This window comes from Muscardinus avellanarius, assembly GCF_963383645.1.
Source record: "Muscardinus avellanarius genome assembly, chromosome: 2".
In the NCBI taxonomy this organism is placed as follows: domain Eukaryota; kingdom Metazoa; phylum Chordata; class Mammalia; order Rodentia; family Gliridae; genus Muscardinus; species Muscardinus avellanarius.
Genome location: NC_137787.1, coordinates 65,155,077 through 65,177,780, shown reverse-complemented (window position 1 = coordinate 65,177,780; position 22,704 = coordinate 65,155,077). Strand labels below are relative to the sequence as shown.

At 43.7% G+C, this 22,704-nt stretch overlaps 1 protein-coding gene across 2 annotated transcripts in view; it reads left to right on the top strand.

The window, feature by feature from the left end:
• The window catches only part of GAD1 (glutamate decarboxylase 1), a gene marked incomplete at both ends in the record, with an annotated part of 39,775 nt that overhangs the window by 6,156 nt on the left and 10,915 nt on the right, over positions 1-22,704 (top strand). Inside the window, 7 exons of one of the 2 annotated variants that reach the window (XM_080689618.1) lie at positions 3,368-3,526; positions 4,925-5,167; positions 10,133-10,223; positions 18,842-18,954; positions 20,567-20,682; positions 20,765-20,844; positions 21,068-21,122. In XM_080689618.1, the coding sequence (XP_080545744.1) occupies positions 3,368-3,526; positions 4,925-5,167; positions 10,133-10,223; positions 18,842-18,954; positions 20,567-20,682; positions 20,765-20,844; positions 21,068-21,122 (857 nt within the window). Of the gene's footprint in view, positions 1-3,367; positions 3,527-4,924; positions 5,168-10,132; positions 10,224-17,420; positions 17,458-18,841; positions 18,955-20,566; positions 20,683-20,764; positions 20,845-21,067; positions 21,123-22,704 lie in introns of those variants that run through there. The other variant, XM_080689619.1, reaches the window with a different exon arrangement.

Sequence of the window (22,704 nt, the reverse complement as noted above, 5' to 3'; positions counted from 1 at the left end):
TTTCTCTTGGGAAAAAAAATAAGGTGAGATATCTGTCAGTGTGCTTGCTGTTAGCCCATAAAAATCAGAACTAGAGCCCCTTGCTCTAAGCAGGAGCAATTTCTCCATAGCTTAGTGAGCAGAGTATGCTTGTGCTGGGATTCGGCCCAGCAAGGGCTCCATTGGCTATGTGTCCTTATGCCATGGACAGTTCAGGGTCTCACCTGGAAAAAAAACTGGCTGGAGCCACAAGCTCTGTTTCCACAAAGCTCACTGGGACCCTACACACACATACACGAATGCACGCATGCACGCACGCACGCACGAGCACAGAATGCCCAGAGGTGGAGTCCTGACAGGCAACACCTCTTCTCCCTTTGAGGTTGGCCACCCAGCTGTGACCTGACCAAACACAACTGCAGTTTATCTCTCCTCAGCTGTCCCGTTTGTCCTCAGGACATAGAGCTCCATGACCCATTTGCTGGGGCCTCAGGGCCAGTGTAGGGGGCAGGAAGGGCTACAGCCTGCCCCAGGCTTAGGGACCCCTGCTCCCATCCCCTTTCTAGTCAGGGGCATTTTACCTGTGGAAAAGCAGGCTGTTTTTCTCTGGGCCCTTCAGGCCTGGAGAAGCCTGAGGAATACAATATTTTAGAAACCAACACCTAAATAAAGTGAAAGAAATGGCAATCTAGATTAAATGTTGACATTAGCACATTAATGGTTTTTCAACACAAATTATAATGCAATGTAAGTGTGTTCTTTACATGATAAATAGGCAGAGCTCCTAGTGCACAGGAGGAAGAGTGGTCCAGGAGAGTGGGACACAGGCTTAAAGTTGCATCATAAACATCATCATCATCTCTCAACCCCATCAGGACACGTCTGGGCAGGAAATGTGAAAGCTTCCTTTGGAGACAATATACAAAGTCTAAACCAAGACTGTTCCCTACAACTGGTTTCTAAAGGGGTTTCCAGGCGGAGAGACAGAAGTCTTCCGCAGGAGCGGGCCAGAAGCCCAACCGGAGGTCTGAGCTGCGGAACGGGGTTCAGCTGGGCAGAGTCTCACCCTCTTTGGGAATTGGTCTCTCCTGCCAGGCAAATCCCATAATCATTGTTCTGGGACAAAAGATTCAGTGTCAAGATTTGGGAGCCAGATGACTCTGAACCCCTCTGACAAATGAGTGCTGGCCCTGGTTCTGGTGCTGGAGATTTGGAAGATGGAGAAAGTAGGAGAGGGGGCCAGGGTGGGGCTCCCCTCTTCATGTCTACGCATGTAGCTCTGTTATCCCTGATTCTTCTGATGTCCTCTGGGGCTTCGGTGATAAGTTTCAAAGGTGCTAGAAGCAGTGAAGGGCCTGGTGGTCTTACCTTCCAAAGCTTCCCTCCAAAAATAGACCCTGGCTCCAGTGTGTGGGCGGATTCTAATCACCACAGCCTTCTCCTGCGTCCCTCTTCCACCATCACCGTTCAATTGCCATCCTAGGGAGGCGGAGCTGGATTCCCAGATTAACTCACTTCTCTTTGCATTGCACCTCCTGGGACTTTCTCCCAAGCCTGTCTTGTGACGCCTGTGACTCCCCAAGGATCTTGGTATCTACAAAGACAGCTTTGGGGTCACCAAGAAGCTTACTGCTTGCTTCCTCTTTTGAGTGTAGGACTTCAGGCTTGGGCTGAGGCTTTGTTGGAGGAGGAGATGCTGGGAAAGAGCAGGTCTGCAGGTGGGAGCTCCAGGGATGGAGAGGAGAGAGCAGGGGAACAGTGCTCCAGGCTGGCAGGTTCCCCTGCCTTTTGGCTCAGCTCTGCTTCCCGTTGCTGCTGGCATTATTTGCACTGCTCACCCCCCTTGGGAGCTGGGCTGCTGTGAATCCCACCCTGGGCTCACACTCTGTAGAGAGCATTCTCTGTGCTGTTCTTGGATGAGTTTCTATTATGACATTGTAGACATTTACCAGACTGCAAAGCCTCTGGAGGGTGGGGATCAGTCTCCATCCCTTCATCTGCTCCCAGGCCCAGTGCACATCAAACTGCTACCCCACCATGGGCTCAGGAAGCTCTTATGGAACTGAATGTCAGGGCCATGAGAATGTAAACTTCCTAGTCTTTTTCTCTAATACCATTACTAACAGAAAGGGTGTGGTATAGACAAAGCTGTACTGCAGGTTTGGGTAAAAAAAAAATTATACTTATTCAACCCTGCGAGGGTTTCTGATACCTGAGAAAAGAATCTTTCCTAATTCTCAGGACCTTAGCCTTCCACCCTCTGTTGTCCTCCCCCTCCTCCCTCTGCCCTCCTCCTCCCTTTGCTGTCCTCTTCCTCCTCCCCCCTCTGCTGTCCTCCTTCTCCCCCTCTGCTGCCCTCCTCCTCCTTCCTCTACTGTCCTCCTCCCTTTGCTGTCCTCCTCCCTCTGTTGTCTTCACCTTCCTCCTCCCTCTGCTGTCCTCCTCCCCCTCTGCTGCCCTCCTCCTCCTCCCTCTGCTGTCCTCCTCCCTCTGTTGTCTTCACTTTCCTCCTCCCTCTGCTGTCCTCCTCCCTCTGCTGTCCTCTTCCTCCTCCCTCTGCTGTCCTCCTCCCTCTCTGCTGTCCTCCTCCTCCCCCTCTGCTGCTCTCCTCCTCCTCCCTCTGCCCTCCTCCACCCTTTGCTGTCCTCTTCCTCCTCCCTCTGCTGTCCTCCTCCCTCTGCTGTCCTCCTCCTCCCCCTCTGCTGTCCTCCTCCTCCCCCCTCTGCTGCCCTCCTCCTCCTCCCTCTGCTGCCCTCCTCCTCCCCCCTCTGCTGTTCTCCTCCCCCCTCTGCTGTCCTCTTCCTCCTCCCTCTGCTGCCCTCCTCCTCCTCGTTCTGCCCTCCTCCTCCCTTTGCTGTCCTCTTCCTCCTCCCTCTGCTGTCCTCCTCTTCCCTCTGCTGTCCTCCTCCTCCCCCTCTGCTGCCCTCCTCCTCCTCCCTCTGCTGTCCTCTTCCTCCTCCCTCTGCTGCCCTCCTCCTCCTCCTCCTCCCTCAGCTGTCCTCCTCCTCCCCACTGGCGGCACGGCCCACAGCCCAGTCCTGGCAGCCTCCTCTCAGACTGGGCCCCTTCCTTCAGAGCCCCATCCTGAGGCTGGTTACTGGAGTGGAAGCTGTCCAGTTGACTTAATTCTTGAGTGCACTGTCACATTGGAGAGGAGAGTGGGCCTCGCATATTGTTTTCCTCTCTTGCATGACTGGGTCTGTGCCTCTGATGGCACTTGGCATGTCCCCCGCCCCAGCCTGAAGACGGCAGTGCTGGAGCCACTGTGTGAAAGCACAGACACTACTGGCCTTCTCCTGGCAGCAGTGGCAGCAGCCCTGCTTGGAGAGGGGACGTGGCCCTCGGCTGGGTAGTTCCTGACTCTCTGACCCAGCTTCTTGTGCCTTAGGCTTCTTGCAGAGGACCAACAGCCTGGAAGAGAAGAGTCGTCTTGTGAGCGCCTTCAAGGAGAGGCAGTCCTCCAAGAACCTGCTATCCTGTGAAAACAGTGACCGGGAGGCCCGCTTCCGGCGCACAGAAACCGACTTCTCCAACCTGTTTGCTCGAGGTGGTCCCTCCCCTAGCTCCTGGCCCTGGTGCTAGCCTGATGAGTCCTTATTTGAGTGTCTTGACTTTTTTCTGAAAATTTACTTTTTTTGCCAAGAAATGTCATTATTCTCTGGAAACTCTCACCAAAGTACTTTTCTGACATTAGACTATAACAGACACACTCCTAGACTATAACAGACACACTCCTTCCCTACTGCCTAGCTCCCCAGAATTTTGGAAGATAGAGAAGGGAAATCCTTCCAAAATAAAAAATAGTCAACTCTAAAGACACTTACAGGAACAAATGAGTCATAGAATCTCAGAATCAAAAGGTATCTTACATGGAAGAGAATCGAAGTGATTCTCTTTTATCCTCCAAGATTGCTACTGCCCCCCTCCAAAAAAAATCAGCCTGTGGGAAGCTGTACAGCTGGGCCTTGTGTCCAAGGACTGTCCTGAGACACACTTTTCTTTGGAACTCTTTCTCTAGTTCCTCTTTCTCTAGTTCCTGCTGCTCTCAGGACGCTAGTCTCAGGAAATGCTTTCCCAAGCAACTTGAAGACAGACCCTACCTTACCTGCTAACTCCCAGAAGGCCAGAGAGATCAGACAGAAAGAACACTGAATGAGGCGTCACTGACACTTCAGAGATAATCCAGGGAGTAGAGACAGAGCCCTATGTACACTCAGACAATGCCAATTGGGGTTCCTCACAGCTCCCCTCCCTGGCTGGCCCCCCTCCCCCTACACACTTCACGCCCCGCAGAGCTATAGCCCAAGTCCCCCAAGACATCCTAAAGTCCAGGCCCTAAAGGATGAAGTCGAGAAAAGCAGGAGCCATGAGTGGTGGCACACATCTGTAATTATTGTGCTCCAGAGGCTGATGGGAGGATTGAAGGTTCAAGGCAAAGGGAGGAAACAGTAACAGGTTGCTCAGTTTCTCAAAGCAACCCATTCCATGACCGAGAAGACTATCACAAAGCCTGTGAGCCCCAGAAAGTATACGCAGAGCCGGGCATGGTGATGCACACTTGTAATCCCAGCATTGGGGAGGCGGAGGCAGGAGGATTGTGGTTCGTGGCCAGCCTCAGCTATTTAGTGAGGCCCTCTGCAACTCAGTGAGACCCTGTTTCAAAATAAGAATAAAAACTAGGGCCGGGGTGTAGCTTGGAGGTAGAATGCCCCTGAGTTCCATCTCCAGTCTTGCCAAAAAAAAAAAAAAAAAAGTATATGCAGAGTTTCCGCATAGGTGCATCCGGGCATTCTTTGAGGTAGGTGTTATCCAGTTCTCCGTGCCTATACACATCCTGGGATGAAATTAGGCCTGTCGGGTTATCATGGCTGCTGTCAGGGATCTCTGGACCAAGGAGATCCCAGTACGAGGCAGGTGGTAACCACTCATTGTCTCCTTCCCCCAGATCTGCTTCCAGCGAAGAACGGGGAGGAGCAAACTGTGCAGTTCCTACTGGAAGTGGTAGACATCCTCCTCAATTATGTCCGCAAGACATTCGATCGCTCCACCAAGGTGCTGGACTTCCATCACCCACACCAGTTGCTGGAAGGCATGGAGGGCTTCAACCTGGAGCTCTCCGACCACCCTGAGTCCCTGGAGCAGATCCTGGTTGACTGCAGGGACACCCTGAAGTACGGAGTCCGCACAGGTAAGGGCGACAGCCAAGTGAACACGCAGTAGCAACCCAGCCCCTGTCTCACCCTGGCCCGGTGTGAGGACAGCAAGCTCATGCTAGAGAGAGACAAAGCCTGGCAAGGGAGGCAACAAAGTACAGTGACCAAGAGAACAATCCCAGCAAAATCTCATCATCCCCAGGACTTGGGAGGCTGAGACAGGAGGACACAGGTTCTAGGCCAACCTCAGCAACTCTGAGAGACCCTGTTTCAAATGAAAAAATAAAGCTGGGCTGAAGGTGTAGCTTAGGAGTAGAACACCCTAGGTTCAAAACCCAGCATAGAAAAAAATAAACACACACACACAGATACATGGTAATAGGGTCAAGTTAATTTTTCATTTCTGCCTGCTCAGAACCTCAAGTGACCAAAAGGGCTTCTTTTTCTTGCTTTGATTCTCATGGATTTTTTATACTTCTGTTGGTGCATTGTAGTCTCACATCCTAGTGTAATTCATAGTGATGGGGCATACATGACCCCACTCCTCACTTCCCAGTACATGATATCAGGTTGCACTGGACTCTCACATCCTACGCTTATTTCATTCTGACCGATCTTATTGCCTTACCTGTCACTGACACTTGGAGAATTGGACCTTCCTCTGTTTCCTATAGCTGTCATTCCAAATCTCTTCACACAGAGTGACTTGAAACCATAGACATTATTCTTTCACATTTCTGGAGGCTAGAAGGCTAGAATTGGTGCATTGACATCTCTTTGAAGACTCTCAGAGGGAATCCATCCTTCTTCCAAGTTCTAGTCGTTGTCCTTGGCTTGTAGACACCTTGTCTCTGCCTCCCTCTTTGCGTGGCTTTCCCTCTGGGGAATGTGTGTCTAAATTTTCCTCTTCTAAAAGATTACCAGTCTTTTGAGTTAGGGTCCACCCTCATCTTAATTTGATTATATCTGCAAAAATCCTGTTTCCAAGTAAGGTCACATGTCACATTTCACAGAAACAAGGGATGAGAAGTAGAACATATCTTTTTGAGGGATCAGGTCAACCCACACCCCCTTCTTGGCTAGACCAAAAGGTTAATCAGCATGTGTCTGTCTGTCTGTCTTTCTCTCTCTCTCTCTCTCTCTCTCTCTCTCTCTCTCTCTCTCTCTCTCTCTCTCTCTCTCACATACACACACACACACACACACACACACACCATCTCTTCACATTCCCCAAGTCCTGAAATCCTATTTCCAACTAGGAAACCTCAAGATTGTCCTCTTACCTCCTTTTTGTTTTACAGGGTCTTATCATCATCTCTTATTGGCAAAAATAGTTACTTAGCCTGGAATCCCCATATTTGGGAGACTGAGACAGGAGGATCTCAAGTTGGAGGAGGGAGGGTCTCAGGTAGGGAAGACAGCCTCAACAATGTAGCAAGACTCTCAACAACCTAGCTAGACTCTTGTTTCAAAACAGGCATGGTGGTGCTCGCTTGTAATCCCAGCATTCAGGAGGCAGAGACAGGAGGATTGCACAGGTTCGAAGCCAGCCTCAGCTACTTAGTGAGACCCTTTGCAACTCAGTGAGACCCTGTTTCAAAATAAAGAATAAAAAATAGGGCTGGCGGTGTCACTCGGAGGTAGAATGCCCCTGGGTTTCATCCCTACTACCGAAAAAAAACAAAAAAAATTAAAGGGCTGGGAGTAGGGTATAGCTCAGAAGTAGAATTCTCCTGGGTTTAATCCCCAGTAACACACACACACACACACACACACACACACACACACACACACACACACGATTACAGTTGCCTTAAGTTCAAGGACTTTTGGGAGGCCTCTGAGCATAGGAAGTGAAGCAGGAAATTCCCTGTAATTTTCTTCTCTCCACAGCCTGGCTTTACTGAACTCTTGGGCAGACAGATCCTGGGGATTGGCAGTCCTTGGTGTAGTTGTCACTACATGGCCCCCCAAGGCCACCACTGGCAGCCCCTTATTCGTTTACTTCTTTCTCCTTCCTCTTCCCTCTCATTCTTCTTAGTCATTAGAAGATAGATTTAAGACTATGTCTAGGGAGGCTGGTGGGGATAAAGCTGAGTAAGGCTATTAGGTGTCAAAAACAAAGTGTTATAATGAAATAATGAGGCTGGCCAAAGAATCTTTTTTAAATAAGTAATCCAAGATAGCTCTGGATAGCCAATGCCACTGTAATAAGTATAGCTTCATGAATAGCTGCTGGACAGACAAGACTCAATTATAAGTACAGAGCCTGTGCTGTTTGAATGTTAACTCTAACTCACTCTCTCTCATCTGTCTCTGCCTCCCTCTCTCTCTCTCTCTCTCTCTCTCTCTCTCTCTCTCTCTCTTTCTCTCTCATATAAACTTAGGTGTATCTCACTTTGGTCTGATGGCTAACCTATTTCTGATGGAGAACAAGTAGTGTTATTTGGCCAGATTTAAAAAGAGATTCCCCAGTGTATGTTTCAGCTTAGCTTGCTTTGGTTCAACTTCTTTTTCTAGGTGGGGGGGGTAGGGGTGCTGGGGATGGAGCCCAAGGGAATTCTACCTTTGAGCTTCACCCCAGCCCTATTTTATTATTTTATTTGGAAGCAGGGTCTCACTAAGTTATGGAGGGTCTCAACAACTCTCAGCTCATACCACATGGGGGAGACATTAATAGTAGAAATAACGAATTGGGTCTTAATAGTGAAAACATACTAGTCTGGATATAGTTTGTGAAGAAAGGAAGAACCCATTTGGACATTCTTGTACAAATTAACAAAGGGCTTCTTTAAAAAAGCAAACAGCACCTCTCGATTCTCCTTAACTGATGAGGACACTAGTCAGCCTTCAGTCACTGCAGCTGCTTAGGTGATCTGTAGATGCACTGGACTTCCTTAATTGTTTTTTAAAACTTCTTTTAATGTTTTATTGGTGCACTGCAGCCGTACAACCTAATGGGGTACAAGATGATAGAGGCGTACCTGCACACATCACTCATTTAGCCTTTCCTGAATTTCCGCCCCATTCCCTCCCTCCTTCTCATGTTTGGCTTAGTGATTTAAAACTTGTTATAATAGAAAATTTCAAACTTATTAAAAAGTAGAATTGTATAATGAATACCATGTACCAAACACCCAGATTTAACTATTACCAATTCCTGCCAATTTTCTTTCGCCTGTACCTCTACCCACTTTCCCCTCTTCTGTATTACATGGAAGCAATCTTCAACATAATATTATTGAATCCATATGTATCCTTCATCCCCAAGAACTCTTTTTATAAAAAACACATCATTGTAATATTTGAAGAAAATCCACAAAATTTACATTTCCTCAGTTCAAATTTCCAGTTGTCTTGCCAGTGACATGTTTTGCTTTATTTTGTTTTGATTCATTTGAATCAGAATCCACCTAAGTCCCTCGTGTTTCAGTTGGTTGCATGTCTCCTAACCAATAGATTTCTTCCTTTACCCTATTTATTTTTGTTTGCAGTTTATCAACTTTGCTTTAAAAGAACTCTTTCTCCTCCTACCTGGCCTAAGACCATACACTACTCATTGTCCTGCCTATCATTTTTTATTTTCATTGAATACAGAAAGAGTTGAAATTGAACTCTTAACTGGGCTATTTTGTTACTTGATAGAAATTCTGGAAGAAAAATGGGGGGGGACATAATGTTTTAGTCATGCGCAGAAAGCAAGGTTTGGGGTGACTTTGTGCGCTTTTTATTTTAATGGACAATAAGAGATCCCGATTCCTTTTGTGTTGTTTGCCTTGTTGCGTGGTTTTGGTTTTGATGCGTTATCGGGTAAAGTGTGATTGCACTTAAGATTCGAGTTTGCCTTAAAATGAAATATTTGTTGTTAAAAGTTCTGACATCAGTATTGCAATACATATTTTAATGGATTTCAACAAAATTCTTTATGTTATAGGAGATCTTATAGATTCTGTGGGCACTAAGAAAGTACAGTAAAATGGAAGAGTGTAAGCTACTTAAACTGGATTCTGGCCCTGTATGTACACTAAGTTTACCGTTTATGATTTCTTTATTTTCTTCTAAAAGTCAGGATTATTTTTGAGGACTCCTGAGATGCGGAGTTTGGTATCTTCTTATATAATAAGTCATATGTTCTGAATCACACACACACACACACACACACACACACACACACACACACACATTTAGGGAAGAACAGACATTCTCTGGGAGGGAATTAGATCAGGAACATTCAGACACTAACTCTCTGACAGTTATTTCAGAGGCAAAGGCAATTTCCACTGGAAACATAGTAGTCAGCAAATCTTTCTAACACCAGTTCTCTGTCACACATCCTTAGGTAACCTATTGTTCACTCCTTGACAGCTGAGCCCAGCCTGCTGGTATGCAGTTGAGTTTTTGAGGAATGCCAAGTTGGCAAAAACTTGGCAACAGTCCTGTATTTGCTGAGGACGAAGTCTGTAAATGTATACCCTGAGTTGTACAGGGCTCAAGAGCTGGATAACAAAGCCAGGTGTGATGGCACATGCTTGTCATCTCAGCATTTAGGAGGCTGAGACAGGAGGACCGGAGGACCGGGGTTCACGGACAGCCTCAGCTACCTAGTGAGGCCTTTATAACTCAGTGAGAACCTATTTCAAAAATAAAGAAAAAAAATAGGGCTGGGGTTTAGCTTGGAGGTAGAATGCCCCTGGGTTCCATGCCTAGTACCGCAAAAATGAAAGAAAAAAAAAGAAAAAAATTGGATAACAACAATAACAATTGCACCAGTGATCCAATAAATGAGGACTATATTTTTACGTTTCACAGAAAAGATGGGATTTCAGCTCAGCAACCAAGTTAGGTTAACAGGCATCTGACTACACAGGGGCAAAACACACCAATGCTTTCATCTCCAAATCCACTGGGATGGAGACTTCTTCAATGAGGTCAGACCTTTTGCTTTGAAGATAGCTTGAAAAATCTGGGTTTTTCTTGATGTTTGCCTGTTACCTCCCTAGGTCATCCTCGATTTTTCAACCAACTTTCCACTGGATTGGATATCATTGGCTTAGCTGGCGAATGGCTGACCTCAACTGCCAATACCAATATGTAAGTCTCCTGTATTCTTTCATATAAGCAACCTTGGTGCATGACTCTGGCATGTTGCTTTAAAGTTCAAGTCCAATAGCTCTAGCTTATTAAAGTTTACATAGTCATTGTTTCTCTAAAAATCTTTAAGTTTCCCATAGTTCTGGTTTAACAGGAGATACTTAAACTATTTTAATTGGATAGCACAACTTAATAAGAGCATGGTTATGTATTAACAATTCTAGCTTTCAAATTGTAGTATGAAATTTTATGTTAATAAACTCCATTTCTCTTAATGATGTATTTCAAAAGGTCGTGTTTTGGGGTATGGCCTTAGTTTTCTTCTCCCATACAGCCTATTTGTCCTTCTGACTTAGGTCATACTTCCTCTATAATCAAAGCTGCCATAAAGCCAATAGGTTGATCACAATTTGATCAACCTATTGCTTAACTAGGGATTCTAAAAAAAAAAAAAAATTCAGCTAGGGCTGGCACATTATATATTCCTTTCAAAATCACTAATTGTTTTGCAGATTTTGACATTTTCCCCAAACTCATTTATGTAAAGTCATCATTATTTTCTTTCTTTCTTTCTTTTTTTCTTTTTTTTTTTTTTTTTTGCGGGTCTGGGGATGGAACCCAGGAGCATTTGACCTCTGAGTTACAGCCCCTGCCCCATTTTTTTTGGGGGGGTGGTACTGGGGTTCCTGGAAGCCCTTCTACCTCCGGGCTACACTCCCATACCTATTTTTACATTTTTACTTGGAAACAGGGTCTCCTAAGCCAGCGCGCGCGGCTGGCTTCGAACCTGCGCGATCCTCCTGTCTCTGCCTCCCAAGCGCGGGGATTACAAGCGTGCGCCACCACGCCCGGCCCCTGCCCCATTTTTTATTCTTTATTTTGAAACCGGGTCTCACTGAGTTGCAGAGGCCCTCACTAAGTAGCTGAGGCTGTCCGTGAACCGCGATCCTCCGGTCTCAGCCTCCCGAATGCTGGGATTACAAGCGTGCGCCACCACGCCCAGCTGTCATCATTATTTTCTAAGTTAAGTTCTTATAAATTTATAAGCTGACTCTGATATCTTGGGGGGTATAAGAATTACCTAGGTATATTCTTGCAATCACCCCAAGGTTCCCTCTGCATGCATGTGCTCTCTTTGGAGATAAAGACAGGTTACAAGATGATGGAGGGTGACCGTAGCTTAGTGAATACTGTCTTTTCTCTCAACACTAATGACAATGTTTACCATGATCTATACACCCAGACAGTGGCCACATTTGATTAACATATACAGAAGAAGAATAATGAAATGAATTTCTTATAATAATTAAATAATAACTGCATAAGAATCGAAGGCATTAGTCATTGTGGAAACATTCAGAAATTAGCTACCCACTGTTTGTTTGTTTGTTTGTTTGTTTGTTTGTTTGTTTGTGGTGCTGAGGATCAAACCCAGGGCCCCATGCATGCTAAGCATGTGCTTTACCACTAGGCTACGTTCCCAAGCCCCAACTCAATTTTAAGTTCATAGTAAAGTGGATTCTGAAAATTGAATTTGGAGAAAGAATGGTATCATTTAAAATGAGAAATTCCATTTGACACCAAGAAAGAATGCAAGTTATTAAAGTTCATAGTATTCTGTTTTTCTTAAACTATGACCTGCCACAAAAAGGGCCTTTTAAAATTGTATATAGTTCATGTGCATTTGAAAGCTGTTTAATGCTATGACTCCAAATACAAAAATTACATTCAGAAAAGTTTCTCTCCATCTCTCTCCTCTTCTCTCTCTCTCTCTCTCTCTCTCTCTCTCTCTCTCTCTCTCTCTCTCTCATCAGTACTGGGGATGGAACCCAGAGAAACCAGAGACATTCTACCTCTGAGTGACAGCCTAGCCCTATTTTTATTCTTTGTTTTGAAACAGAGTCTCAGTGAGTTGTGGAGGGCCCAAGTAACTGAGGCTGTCTGTGAACCGTGATCCTCTGGTCTCTCCCTCCCAAATGCTGGGATTTCAAGCATGCGCCACCATGCCTAGCCAAAAGTTTCTCTTAATTAAGACTGCTTGCTTTTGTTTACTAACTTAAAAACACTGACCGATTTTGAAAAATACATATGACAGGTGAAGCCTTTAGTGCTAAAAGGCATAAAAATTCCAACTGATTGAGAAGTGAGAAAGGTTTTCATGTTCCCTGCTCACAAATCACAGGCAACTTATGAAGTGTCAACAGTGGATCACTGAGACTTCCAGGGGCCAAAAGAAATTCAGGTCAAAGACACAATTGCTCACATGAGCTCCTCAAACAAGGAGCTCCCTTTGCAGCCAGACATGGAGGTGCATACTTGTAATCCCAGTACTTAGGAGGCTGAGACAGGAGGATCTCAGGTTTGAGGCCAGCCTTAGCAACTTAGCAAGGCCCTGTTTCAAAAATAAATATTTATTTATTTATTTGGGGGATATAAGTAAACACAAATATTTATTTATTTATATTTTGGTGGTGTAACTTGGAGGTAAAATACCCCTGGGTTCAATCTTCAGTAACACATACACACACACACACACACACACACACACACACACACGTGTGCACACACACACATACCTTTCCTTTGTGATCTTTACTGTCCTGTGATTTGGGAGATAAAAATGTATCAGCAAGCACAGACATCATAATATACTAATTTTAACTTGGTAACACACTAATGCTTAATTATTGTATCTAATAGTATGGAACAATTTAATCTTATTTTACTAAGGAACAATTTAAATTCAAAATCCAGTTTGTTTTAACTCAACAATTTGAAAAATAACTGAAAAAAACAGAATAAAAGGTACATACCCATCCGGGCGTGGTGGTGCACGCTTGTAATCCCTGCGCTTAGGAGGCTGAGACAGGAGGATCACACAGGTTCGAAGCCACCTCAGCAACTTGGTGAGGCTCTCAGAACTTAGTGAGACTCTATTTCCAAATAAAATATAAAATAGGTCTGGGAGTATATCCCAGAGGTAGAAAGCCTCTGGGTTCCACCCCAGTACCACCAAAAAAAAAAAAAAAAGGTACATACCCATTAAGGCTCAAGTATCCATAGTAGATATTTATAAAATATGACAACTTCACCTATCATCGTGTGTGTGTGTGTGTGTGTGTGTGTGTGTGTGTGTACATGCGCACGCAGTATTGGGGATTGATCCCAGGGCATTCTACCTCCAAACTATGCCCTAAGTCCTATTTTATTTTTTAGTGTGAAACATGGTCTCACTGTTGCAGAGGGCCTTGCTAAATTGCTGAGGCTGGCCACAAGCTGCGATCCTTCGGTCTCAGCCTCCCAGGTACTAGGATTACAGGTGAGCACCACCGTGCCTGCTGCGCCCAGCATCTTTCAGTGTATATTCTGCCAACAACTCAGTTGCAACTTTCTAATATATATAGCCAGCCTTAAGGTGAAAACAAATGAACTCACCCCTTTGAACCATTTATGAGCAGATATTCTCCTAAAAGGCTTTTCTTCAACCAGAAAGATCCCACAAATTTTCTTTTCTGTCTGCATTCAAAAAATCAAAATTCCTTACTTTTCTCTCACCTCAGCTCAGCCATGAAACACTAAAATATGTCCGGCCATCTGAGGTCAAGGCCAATCCAGCTAAATGACACATGGTAATTGCTGCTGTACTGAACAGTAGATATTTATAAAATATGATCCAATTCCCACAGATCGATAGAGAAAGTTATTTAAAATAGTGAAATAGTTTCTGTCAGTCCCAGAGACAAGGCATTGTCTGAAGAAGTAGTAACTATTACCTAAAAATTGTTCTAAGTCAGTCCCCTGGAAGGTCATGAAATCTGATGGCATCCCAGCAGCACAGGCAGCATTTGATCCCTTGCTAAAATTCCTTTTTCAACTGGCAGCAACATTCAAATAGGCCTGGGAAAGAGGAGCAAAAGGCCCTTTCTTTGGCAGTGTCTGATTTAATCAGAAAAATGCTCATTCTAGTTTCACCTGCATTCACTGAGTTTAGGTGGCATTGGTGATTGTGAATAATTACTATACTCCTCCACATAATCTTCAAAAAGAACTACCAGATGGCCTCATTCAAGTGGCAAAGCGCAGGTGAAGGACTGTTCACAAAGAAAGGACATTTATGTTCATGTTTTTATACCTGTGTGCATGTAGCTTTGAGGTCTGTGCTTCCAAGCAAGGACCCAGTGACTATCAAAAAACTTTGAAAATGTGTAGTTGGCTTTAGCATTTACAGTTCTTTTCTTCTGAAACAAGTCCTCCAAGAACAATTGTGCAGGCTGAACAGTGCTCATGTGTGAACAACAGCCTCCCTCCAACATGTGGTGGCAATATATAACCTTAATGACAAGTTCTATTGCAACCTTTTGCTGGGAGGTTATGATCTCAAGCAGCCATTACTTTATTTTCATTGAAGTTACACAGGAGAGATTTTCGGTGGGAGTTATCTATCGTTGTAGACAGCTGAGCAGCCTGGTAGGTGGGAACCAGCAGTAAGCAGTTCTCATGTGTCACAAAAAAAGTAGTTGTGACAAAATTGGAAACTTGGAATTGTGGCTCCAAAACACATCAACTGTGAGATCTTAACACAAGCCACAGAAGTTCTCTGAACCTCAGTTTCTTCATCAGAAAAACAGGGGGACAATAATATCTATCCTACAGAGGAGTTCTGAAGACTCAAAAAGGCTGCAGTCGTAAGTGCTTGCCATAGACAAGGTAACAAAGCGTGCACCCAGGAGAGGCAGCCAACCCACAGGTCACTGTCGCCATTTGAGATTCCTCCCTTCATCCTCCAAGACCTTTGGTTTCTATCTCTTATTACCTCTGGACAGCAGAGGTTTCACTAAGCTCCCACAAGTATGTTACCTTTTATGGTAGAAATGTGTTACCTGCCACTTCTAGAAGGAGAGGGAGTTTGGGTGTCGAGATAGTCAACATGGAAGATTTATTTCTTTCCTTCATTAAAGAACTCAGTTTGCCCGGCGTGGTGGCAAATGCTTGTAATCCCCGTGCTTGGGAGGCTGAGACAGGAGGGTGTCAGGTTTGCGGCCAGTCTCAGCTACTTAGTGAGGCCCTCCGCAACTTAGTGAGACCCTGCTTCAAAATAAAGAGTTGAAGATAGGGCTAACGGTGTAGATCGAAGGTAGAATGCACCTGGGTTCAATCCCTGGTAACACACACACACACACACACACACACACACACACACACACACATCCTCAGTTTGATAGCTGCCAGAGACCCAGGGTCCTTGTGCCTTTATGATCTATATTCTAGCAAGTGGCTGTCATCTACAAAGTTACTGCATGGTGCATGCTTGCTGCTGAAGCCCTAAATATCACTTCTGTATTCTAGGACTCAAGGAACAGGGAGGCATGAGGGAATGAAGGAGTAAAGATCTAAGGAAAGAAGAAAGAGAAGGAGTGGAGGAAAGGAGGAAGGAAGGGCAGGCAAAGGGGAGCATGTTCCCCACGGCCAAGAACCCTGCTTGGAAGTCCTATGCAGCACTTCCCATAGCAACTGTCTAGCCAGAACTTGGTCCCATGGCCACACCTAAGGAGGCCAGAAAACATACCTCCTATCTGAGTAAACTGTAACCCTAAGTAAAATTTAATGGAGCAAGGGGAAATTGATAGGGTTAGCAATCAGCAGATTCTGCCAGAAGGGAGCTATAGCATCCTGACAGTCAATTTGCCTCGCTTCTGAGTTAACCTCTCATTGGGAAGGTGAGTGGAACTACTGAAAAGGGATTGACATCTCCCTACTTAGAATTCAGAAAGGCTTACGAGTTCTCCTTCAGTGCCAGTCCATGGGTGTCACCATCTTACTGTTTTAAATCCATGTTCTTATGCCATAACACAAAGATTTTCATAGATTAGTTTCTTCTTCTCTGATTCTGAAATATCACCTTGTATTCTAACTTTAGCATCTAATAGGCTTCTTCTGAATCCATATGTAACCTTTGAACTCTTGATTTATCTGCTATCATCTCTCATTTAGGGAAGGGCTACCTAACCTGGAGTTCAGATTATAAGACAAGAATTTCCTATAATTGTACATAAAATAATGTTCATGTCCTATATTTTGCCTGAAGATAGGGACCATAGCTTTCCTGGGATTACCAAAGGCATCTTTAATACAATTAAGTGAAGAACCACTGCTCAAAGATGAATTTCAAGGCCTCCTATAAGGCTTTGTGTGCAGGCACACTCTCCCCACCTCACCTAAATGTAAACATGGTCTAGAATAGAAAGGTAGGGCCAGAAGAATTGCTAAAAACAAGGAATATCACTTTAGACCATTTGTCAAGTGTAGTTATGGGTCAACAGCCATGGACCAATCTCCCAGCTTCAAAGAGAGGAAGGATGTCAGGTCTAAGCTCCAGAGCCAGGACAAGCTTGGTGTTAACTTGGGGTCATTGGTCCTTCAGACCTAGGCAGGGGCTGTCAGACAGAACACAACTGAGGTCAAGAGCCAGACTTTGGATTCATCCTTGTAAGCTTTCTTCTCAAGGTCAAGACTGGTGCCTTATAACATTTTCATCTCCTCGATACATAGGGTGTTGCCTGACAGAGTATAGTCACCCAGTAATTATTTGTTGAATAGAATTGAAAGAAGGGTTTAGGAATCAAGTACCAGGCATAGATAAAGGGCATAGATAATCATATGAAATGGATGAGATCAGACGGTCTTATAACTGAACTCTCTAGATTCTTCTCGCAGATCCTGAGAATAACAGTCATGTTGCTGGTCCTTAGGTAGGGAGAATAATTCATGTAAGCCTGGGGCCCAAGTTGATTCAAATCATGAAGCACAGAATTGGTCCAAATGCATGGTCTTCAGCACCATGCCATCTCCCTTTCCCATGTGGTTCCTGACCATCCAGCATTGACTTGACTCCAAGTCAACTTTTATCCAAACCTTGATACCATTATTGTTATGATACTACGGTGTACAATTCCAGTTGTTCCTTGCTTTGCCTCAGAAAGCTTTCTTATTTGCTGTTGTAAGATTCTAGTACATACACTGCCACCAATACCTCTTTACCATGCAAACATTTTGCCATTCCAGCATTTCCAGAAATCAGCGGAACCATTGACGATACATTGTTCAAGAATCGGTTCAAGAAACGCATCATGAGTTTGCCTCTTGGTACACTTAGCAGCACAGGCTAAACCAGGAATCCTTTTCTTCTTCCTTTATCAGGCCAGCAGACATGAGGGAGTGTTGGTTGCTACGGTGATGGGGCTCAGAGCAGAACCAAAGCATGATTGTGACCTCCAGAGGTGATGGTAACTGAACACATGGTTTCCAAGGGTCTTCCTCCTAAATTTCCAGGGTCCTCCTGAGGAAAATGGACACATTCTTTTTGAAAACAAAATTCTTCTACCAACAGACATATCCTGAGGATCCTCTAGGATCTTTTTGTCCTTTCCTATTGCCACACAATCAAAATGACTGCTTTTTTTCCTCTGTGATTAAAACCTAGTAGCCTCACCTGTGTCTGCAAGCATTATCTCATCCTTGCAAATCATTTTTCTAAATCATTAAGCAAGCAAGAATTCCCATTAGTCTCAGACACTGGCATTCAGCCCAAACACCCAAACATTTCCCCTCATAACTTGGCTGAGTCGATCCAGGCATCTCTCTTCAGCAAGGATGGTCTGAGCCTGGCCCACAGACTCTAATGCTTAAGAAGTTCAAGCAAAACCAAGAAAGACAAAGAGCCTCAGAGCTTAGCAAATATCTTGTCTTCTGGCTTAATTTTCTGTGGCTAGACCTTCCTTGGCTTCTCCTAGGCCCTATTTGGTACTGTGATCTTATTTCAATGACTATTCTACCAGACTATATCTTTGCTTTGAATTGCTTTTAAAAGAGCATGGCTTGCTATGTTTACATCAATTTGTTGAGGAGATGAATATAACCTGCCATATCATGGCCACAGCTAGCTGTGTATGCCAGTTGACTGTCTTCTTGTTATTTAAAATTTGGAATTAGAACATCATCACTTATAATTACTATTGACAGATACCAACTTCAAAGAGTTATCGATACATAGTGTCCCTGGGAATTTTAGTAGAAAAATCATGTAGATAATTATATTGAGATCTTTAAAACATGGGTCAATATTTCCAATTATCTTCACAGTTAGCTTTCAGATGTTTACATTGCTTTTAAACTATAGACTTTGGCCCTGTTTTCATAGGCTCTACAAGTTAAAAACTGGCAGTCATTTAAAAAGATGTTGCAACCCAATTTAAGTAGATCTTGAAATACATTTTTTTCAACTAACATTTACACTGTTCTATGATCTTAAAGGTAAAAGGGACCCAGAAAAGCCATCTTTCCTTCTATTTCTCTGGGTGAACAGCACCTAAAACAGATGAGAATCTATTTTGCTGCCAAAATATCACAGAGCATTTCCACCACCACCTCTCTCTTGATAACCCAGGCTGGTTTCTGATATTTTATGGCTGGTGACAATGCATTTCCAGGAAATGAATTGTTTTAGTGGTTTTGAACATCTTATCTAGAACCCAAGTACAAGTACTAGACCAGTTGTCTGTGTTCCTCAAGTCAGCGATTTGACTTTTTTATTTTTATCCTTTTTCTCACCACCTTTTCAGGTTTACATATGAAATTGCACCAGTGTTTGTCCTCATGGAGCAAATAACACTTAAAAAAATGAGAGAGATCATCGGATGGTCAAATAAAGATGGCGATGGGATATTTTCTCCTGGTAAGTCTCTTTTACCTTTCCCTGACTATCTCAATGTTTGCAGTATAGATCCTTGGGATTCTTGAGAACATTAAATAAAATGTGAGTTTGTAAAAAAAAAACAGATTTTTAATTTTTTTATTGAAAGTAAATGTTATACATTTAATCTGTATTTGGTGCCCTCTCCCCCCCTCGTTTCCCTTCCCCGCTCCCGATACTTAATACCCAAGCTAACCTTGCTTTATTCGTATTTTTACACCTATTTGGAAATAGCCGCTCATCAATCAAGTTCAGCCTCCTTCCTCTCTTAGTTTTCCATTCAAACTTTGCTGAGATTTCCCTTCCATTATCTGGAGTCCCTCTGGTATCCCCAATGCTCATTCGTTTGGGCATATTAGAGGAAACATATGTCCCTTCTCTTTCTGCGTTTGGCTGATCTCACTTAACATAATGCTTTCCAGCCCTTTCCATCTTCTTACGAATGACATGATTTTGTTCTTTATAGCTGAATAGAATTCCATTGTGTGTATTTCCCATAACTTTGCAAACCATTCATCTGTTGATGGGGGCCTAGGTTGTTTCTAAATTTTTTTATATTCTGCCTTCCTGTCTTTGTTAGGATGAAAGCTAGCAAAAATGCTACCACTTCTATGAACTAATAAAAGCTGTGCCCAAATCTGTACCAAGTAACAAAGGCCATGTCTACGCCATGCTACATGAAGCTGTTCTGTCAACAGCAGCTTGATGTACTGGGGATTCGTAGATCAAGATGATCAATTAACTGACTGACTTCAGCCCAAATAGTGTATCTACTTTGACTCTCTAGTTCATGTAGATACAATAAGAACCTTTAAAACAAGGACAGGTATTCTTGGAGGTAGGAAGGAATCATAGATGTTTTCAGAGATAGTGTGACTGTATACAAGTAGAAATGAAGAAATAATAAATACATTTGTACAGGTCATTCAAGCAGAGTATCAATTTGCAGATTTCATTTTCAGGTAATTGATGCAAAAGTGACTAGTTTTAGTCAGCCAGACATATCCGTATAGTTATCTCAGTTCTTGTGTACTTATGTGTTTAAACACAAGTTTTACTTAAATAAACTTAGGCTCTCCTAATGACTCAGTAACTCACTTGTGCTATTATTAGGAGACAGTACCCAGGCCAGTATCCAAGCAGTGCCCCTGTGTCCATCTGTAGGCTCCATTACACACTCTCCCTTTCACTCTTTCTCTCTGTCTTTCTGAACTCTGGAACAGATAATCTTTGTTCAGTAAATAAATTGAACAGAAAGGGGAAACTGGAAGGTTGTAACTCACCCATCTCTTTGCAGCCACCACCTCTATCTCCTCCCATATTTCTGTCTAAGCTTTGGGCAGGAAGGATGCTGGTGTACATCAGACATCTCCAGTCAAATTGCCTACATGGCTTTGGGACTAAGTGTGGCCACTTGTATTCCCAGAGCAAAAGGTCCATAGGGAAGCCTCGGCAATAGGGAAGCCAGTAAAACCCATGAGGATATTATTGTTCCCCTTCCTGACCTCCTTCCTCTATTGAATCACCAGAGCAGCCTGTGTTAGAAGCAATACTGAGAGCCCTAACTGCTCCCTTTACACCTGATTACCGACAGGGGGAGCTATATCCAACATGTACAGCATCATGGCTGCCCGCTACAAGTACTTCCCGGAAGTTAAGACAAAGGGCATGGCCGCCGTCCCCAAACTGGTCCTCTTCACCTCAGAACATGTGAGTTGGGGCCTCTTGCTCCTTGTGGCGTTTTTTTCCAGGGACTCTCTAACTTTTGACCTCAAGCCTCTGTTTGTTGCAGAGTCACTATTCCATAAAGAAAGCTGGGGCTGCACTTGGCTTTGGAACTGACAACGTGATTTTGATAAAGTGCGACGAAAGGTAGGCAGGGGAGAGTGAATGCTCGCTTCTTGATGTATTAAATGTGTTCATCTGTTAAATTTGTTTTATTGTGCTTAAGGACTGGCTCAGCACAGTGTGCCAAGCTGCTAATGGTCTGTTGAAAATATCCGATTAAATTACTTTTTGCTGCTGCTAAAGTTTTTTTCATGTGCAATCTCATTGATTCTTCATTTTAATTTCCATCCTTTTACAATAATTACAGGGGGAAGATAATTCCAGCTGATTTAGAGGCAAAGATTATTGAAGCTAAGCAAAAGGTATGTACAATGTGGTGCATCTGAACTCTAGTGAATATGCATTGTTAAAAATACATTTTCCTGACCTAAACAATAAAAATCTTTGAAAATAAGATAATTTATTGTTTCTTAAACTCTATTTTCCGATATTTGCTTGTTTCCAATTTGGAAATGATTAGGCCTCAAAGTCATACCTTTTTTTTTTTTGGGGGGGGTACTGGGTATGGTACAGGGGCATTCTACCTCTGAGCTACACCCCCAGCCCTATATCTTTATTCTTTATTTTGAAACGGTCTCACTGAGTTGCAAAGAACCCCACTAAGTAGGTGAGGCTGTCCTTGAACCAAGATCCTCCTGTCTCAGCCTCCCAAATGCTGAGATTACAAGCATGCACCACCATTCCCAGATTTCAAAGTCATATCTATAAAATACCATTTTTTTCTTTTTGAAAAATGAAAAATTTCATCACTAAACCACTTGTCTTCTTTGGGCCAAGTGATTAGTTTGATCTCTTTCAATAAATCAACTACTTGGGCATCAGAAAGATATAATCTAGTTAAACTTTTTACTTTTTCTTGTTATGTATAGATTTATCTTAATAGATACCATTTTAGCTTAGAACACTATCTAGCAAAGTGTTTCCATGCCCTAGCAGATTGCCAGTGAGACTTGGCAAATCCAGCCTCAACAAACTCTATTAAACAGAAATAGTTTCATAGAACAGATGCATCCCAAGTCACTGCCAGGTAGCTATCAGGCCATCATCAACACCTTGTTGTTTTGGTTACCTTCTAGCCCCTCCTCTAATTGTAGTTGTTTGCTGAAGTGTCAGCAGATGATGTGGATGGGGGTGCTGCTAGGACTGAGCAAAGAAGAGAGGTGGAGCTGAGCTTCAGAAACATCCACAGCTCTTAGCTCAAACCAGTCTTAGCTTTCATTAATCCACTTTCTAATTTACTTGCTGTTCATGTCAAAAATTTACCATTTCACCATGTGTCAGTGTTTCAGCTTCCACAATGTGCAGAACAGTTTTAAATAACCAAACAATGCTTCTGCTTAATTGTTATACCAGCACACCTGGAACAATACAGCACCTATAAAGAACAATATTCAGGTGATATTCAGAAGTGAAATATTTGGCATGATACCTGCCATTCATTTTTTTTTTTTTTTTTTGGTGGTGGTACTGGGGTTCCTGGAAGCCCTTCTACCTCCAGGCTACACTCCCAGACCTATTTTATATTTTTGAAACAGGGTCTCTTACACCAGCGCGGCTGGCTTCGAACCTGCACGATCCTCCTGTCTCTGCCTCCCAAGCACGGGATTACAAGCGTGTGCCACCACGCCCGGCTCCTGCCATTCATTCTAACCGCTATTTTTGCCATAGGGCCTATCATGAACCATACTGTAAATTTTACTCTGTGTGTGTGTGTGTGTGTGTGTGTGTGTGTGTGTGTGTGTGTGTGTGTGACTCAGGGACTTTCTACCTCCAAGCTACTCCCAGCCCTTTTAATTTTATTATTATTATGAAACAGGGTCTCTCTAGGTTACTGAGAGTCTTGCTATTGCTGAGGCTGGTCTCAGACCTATGATCCTCCTATAT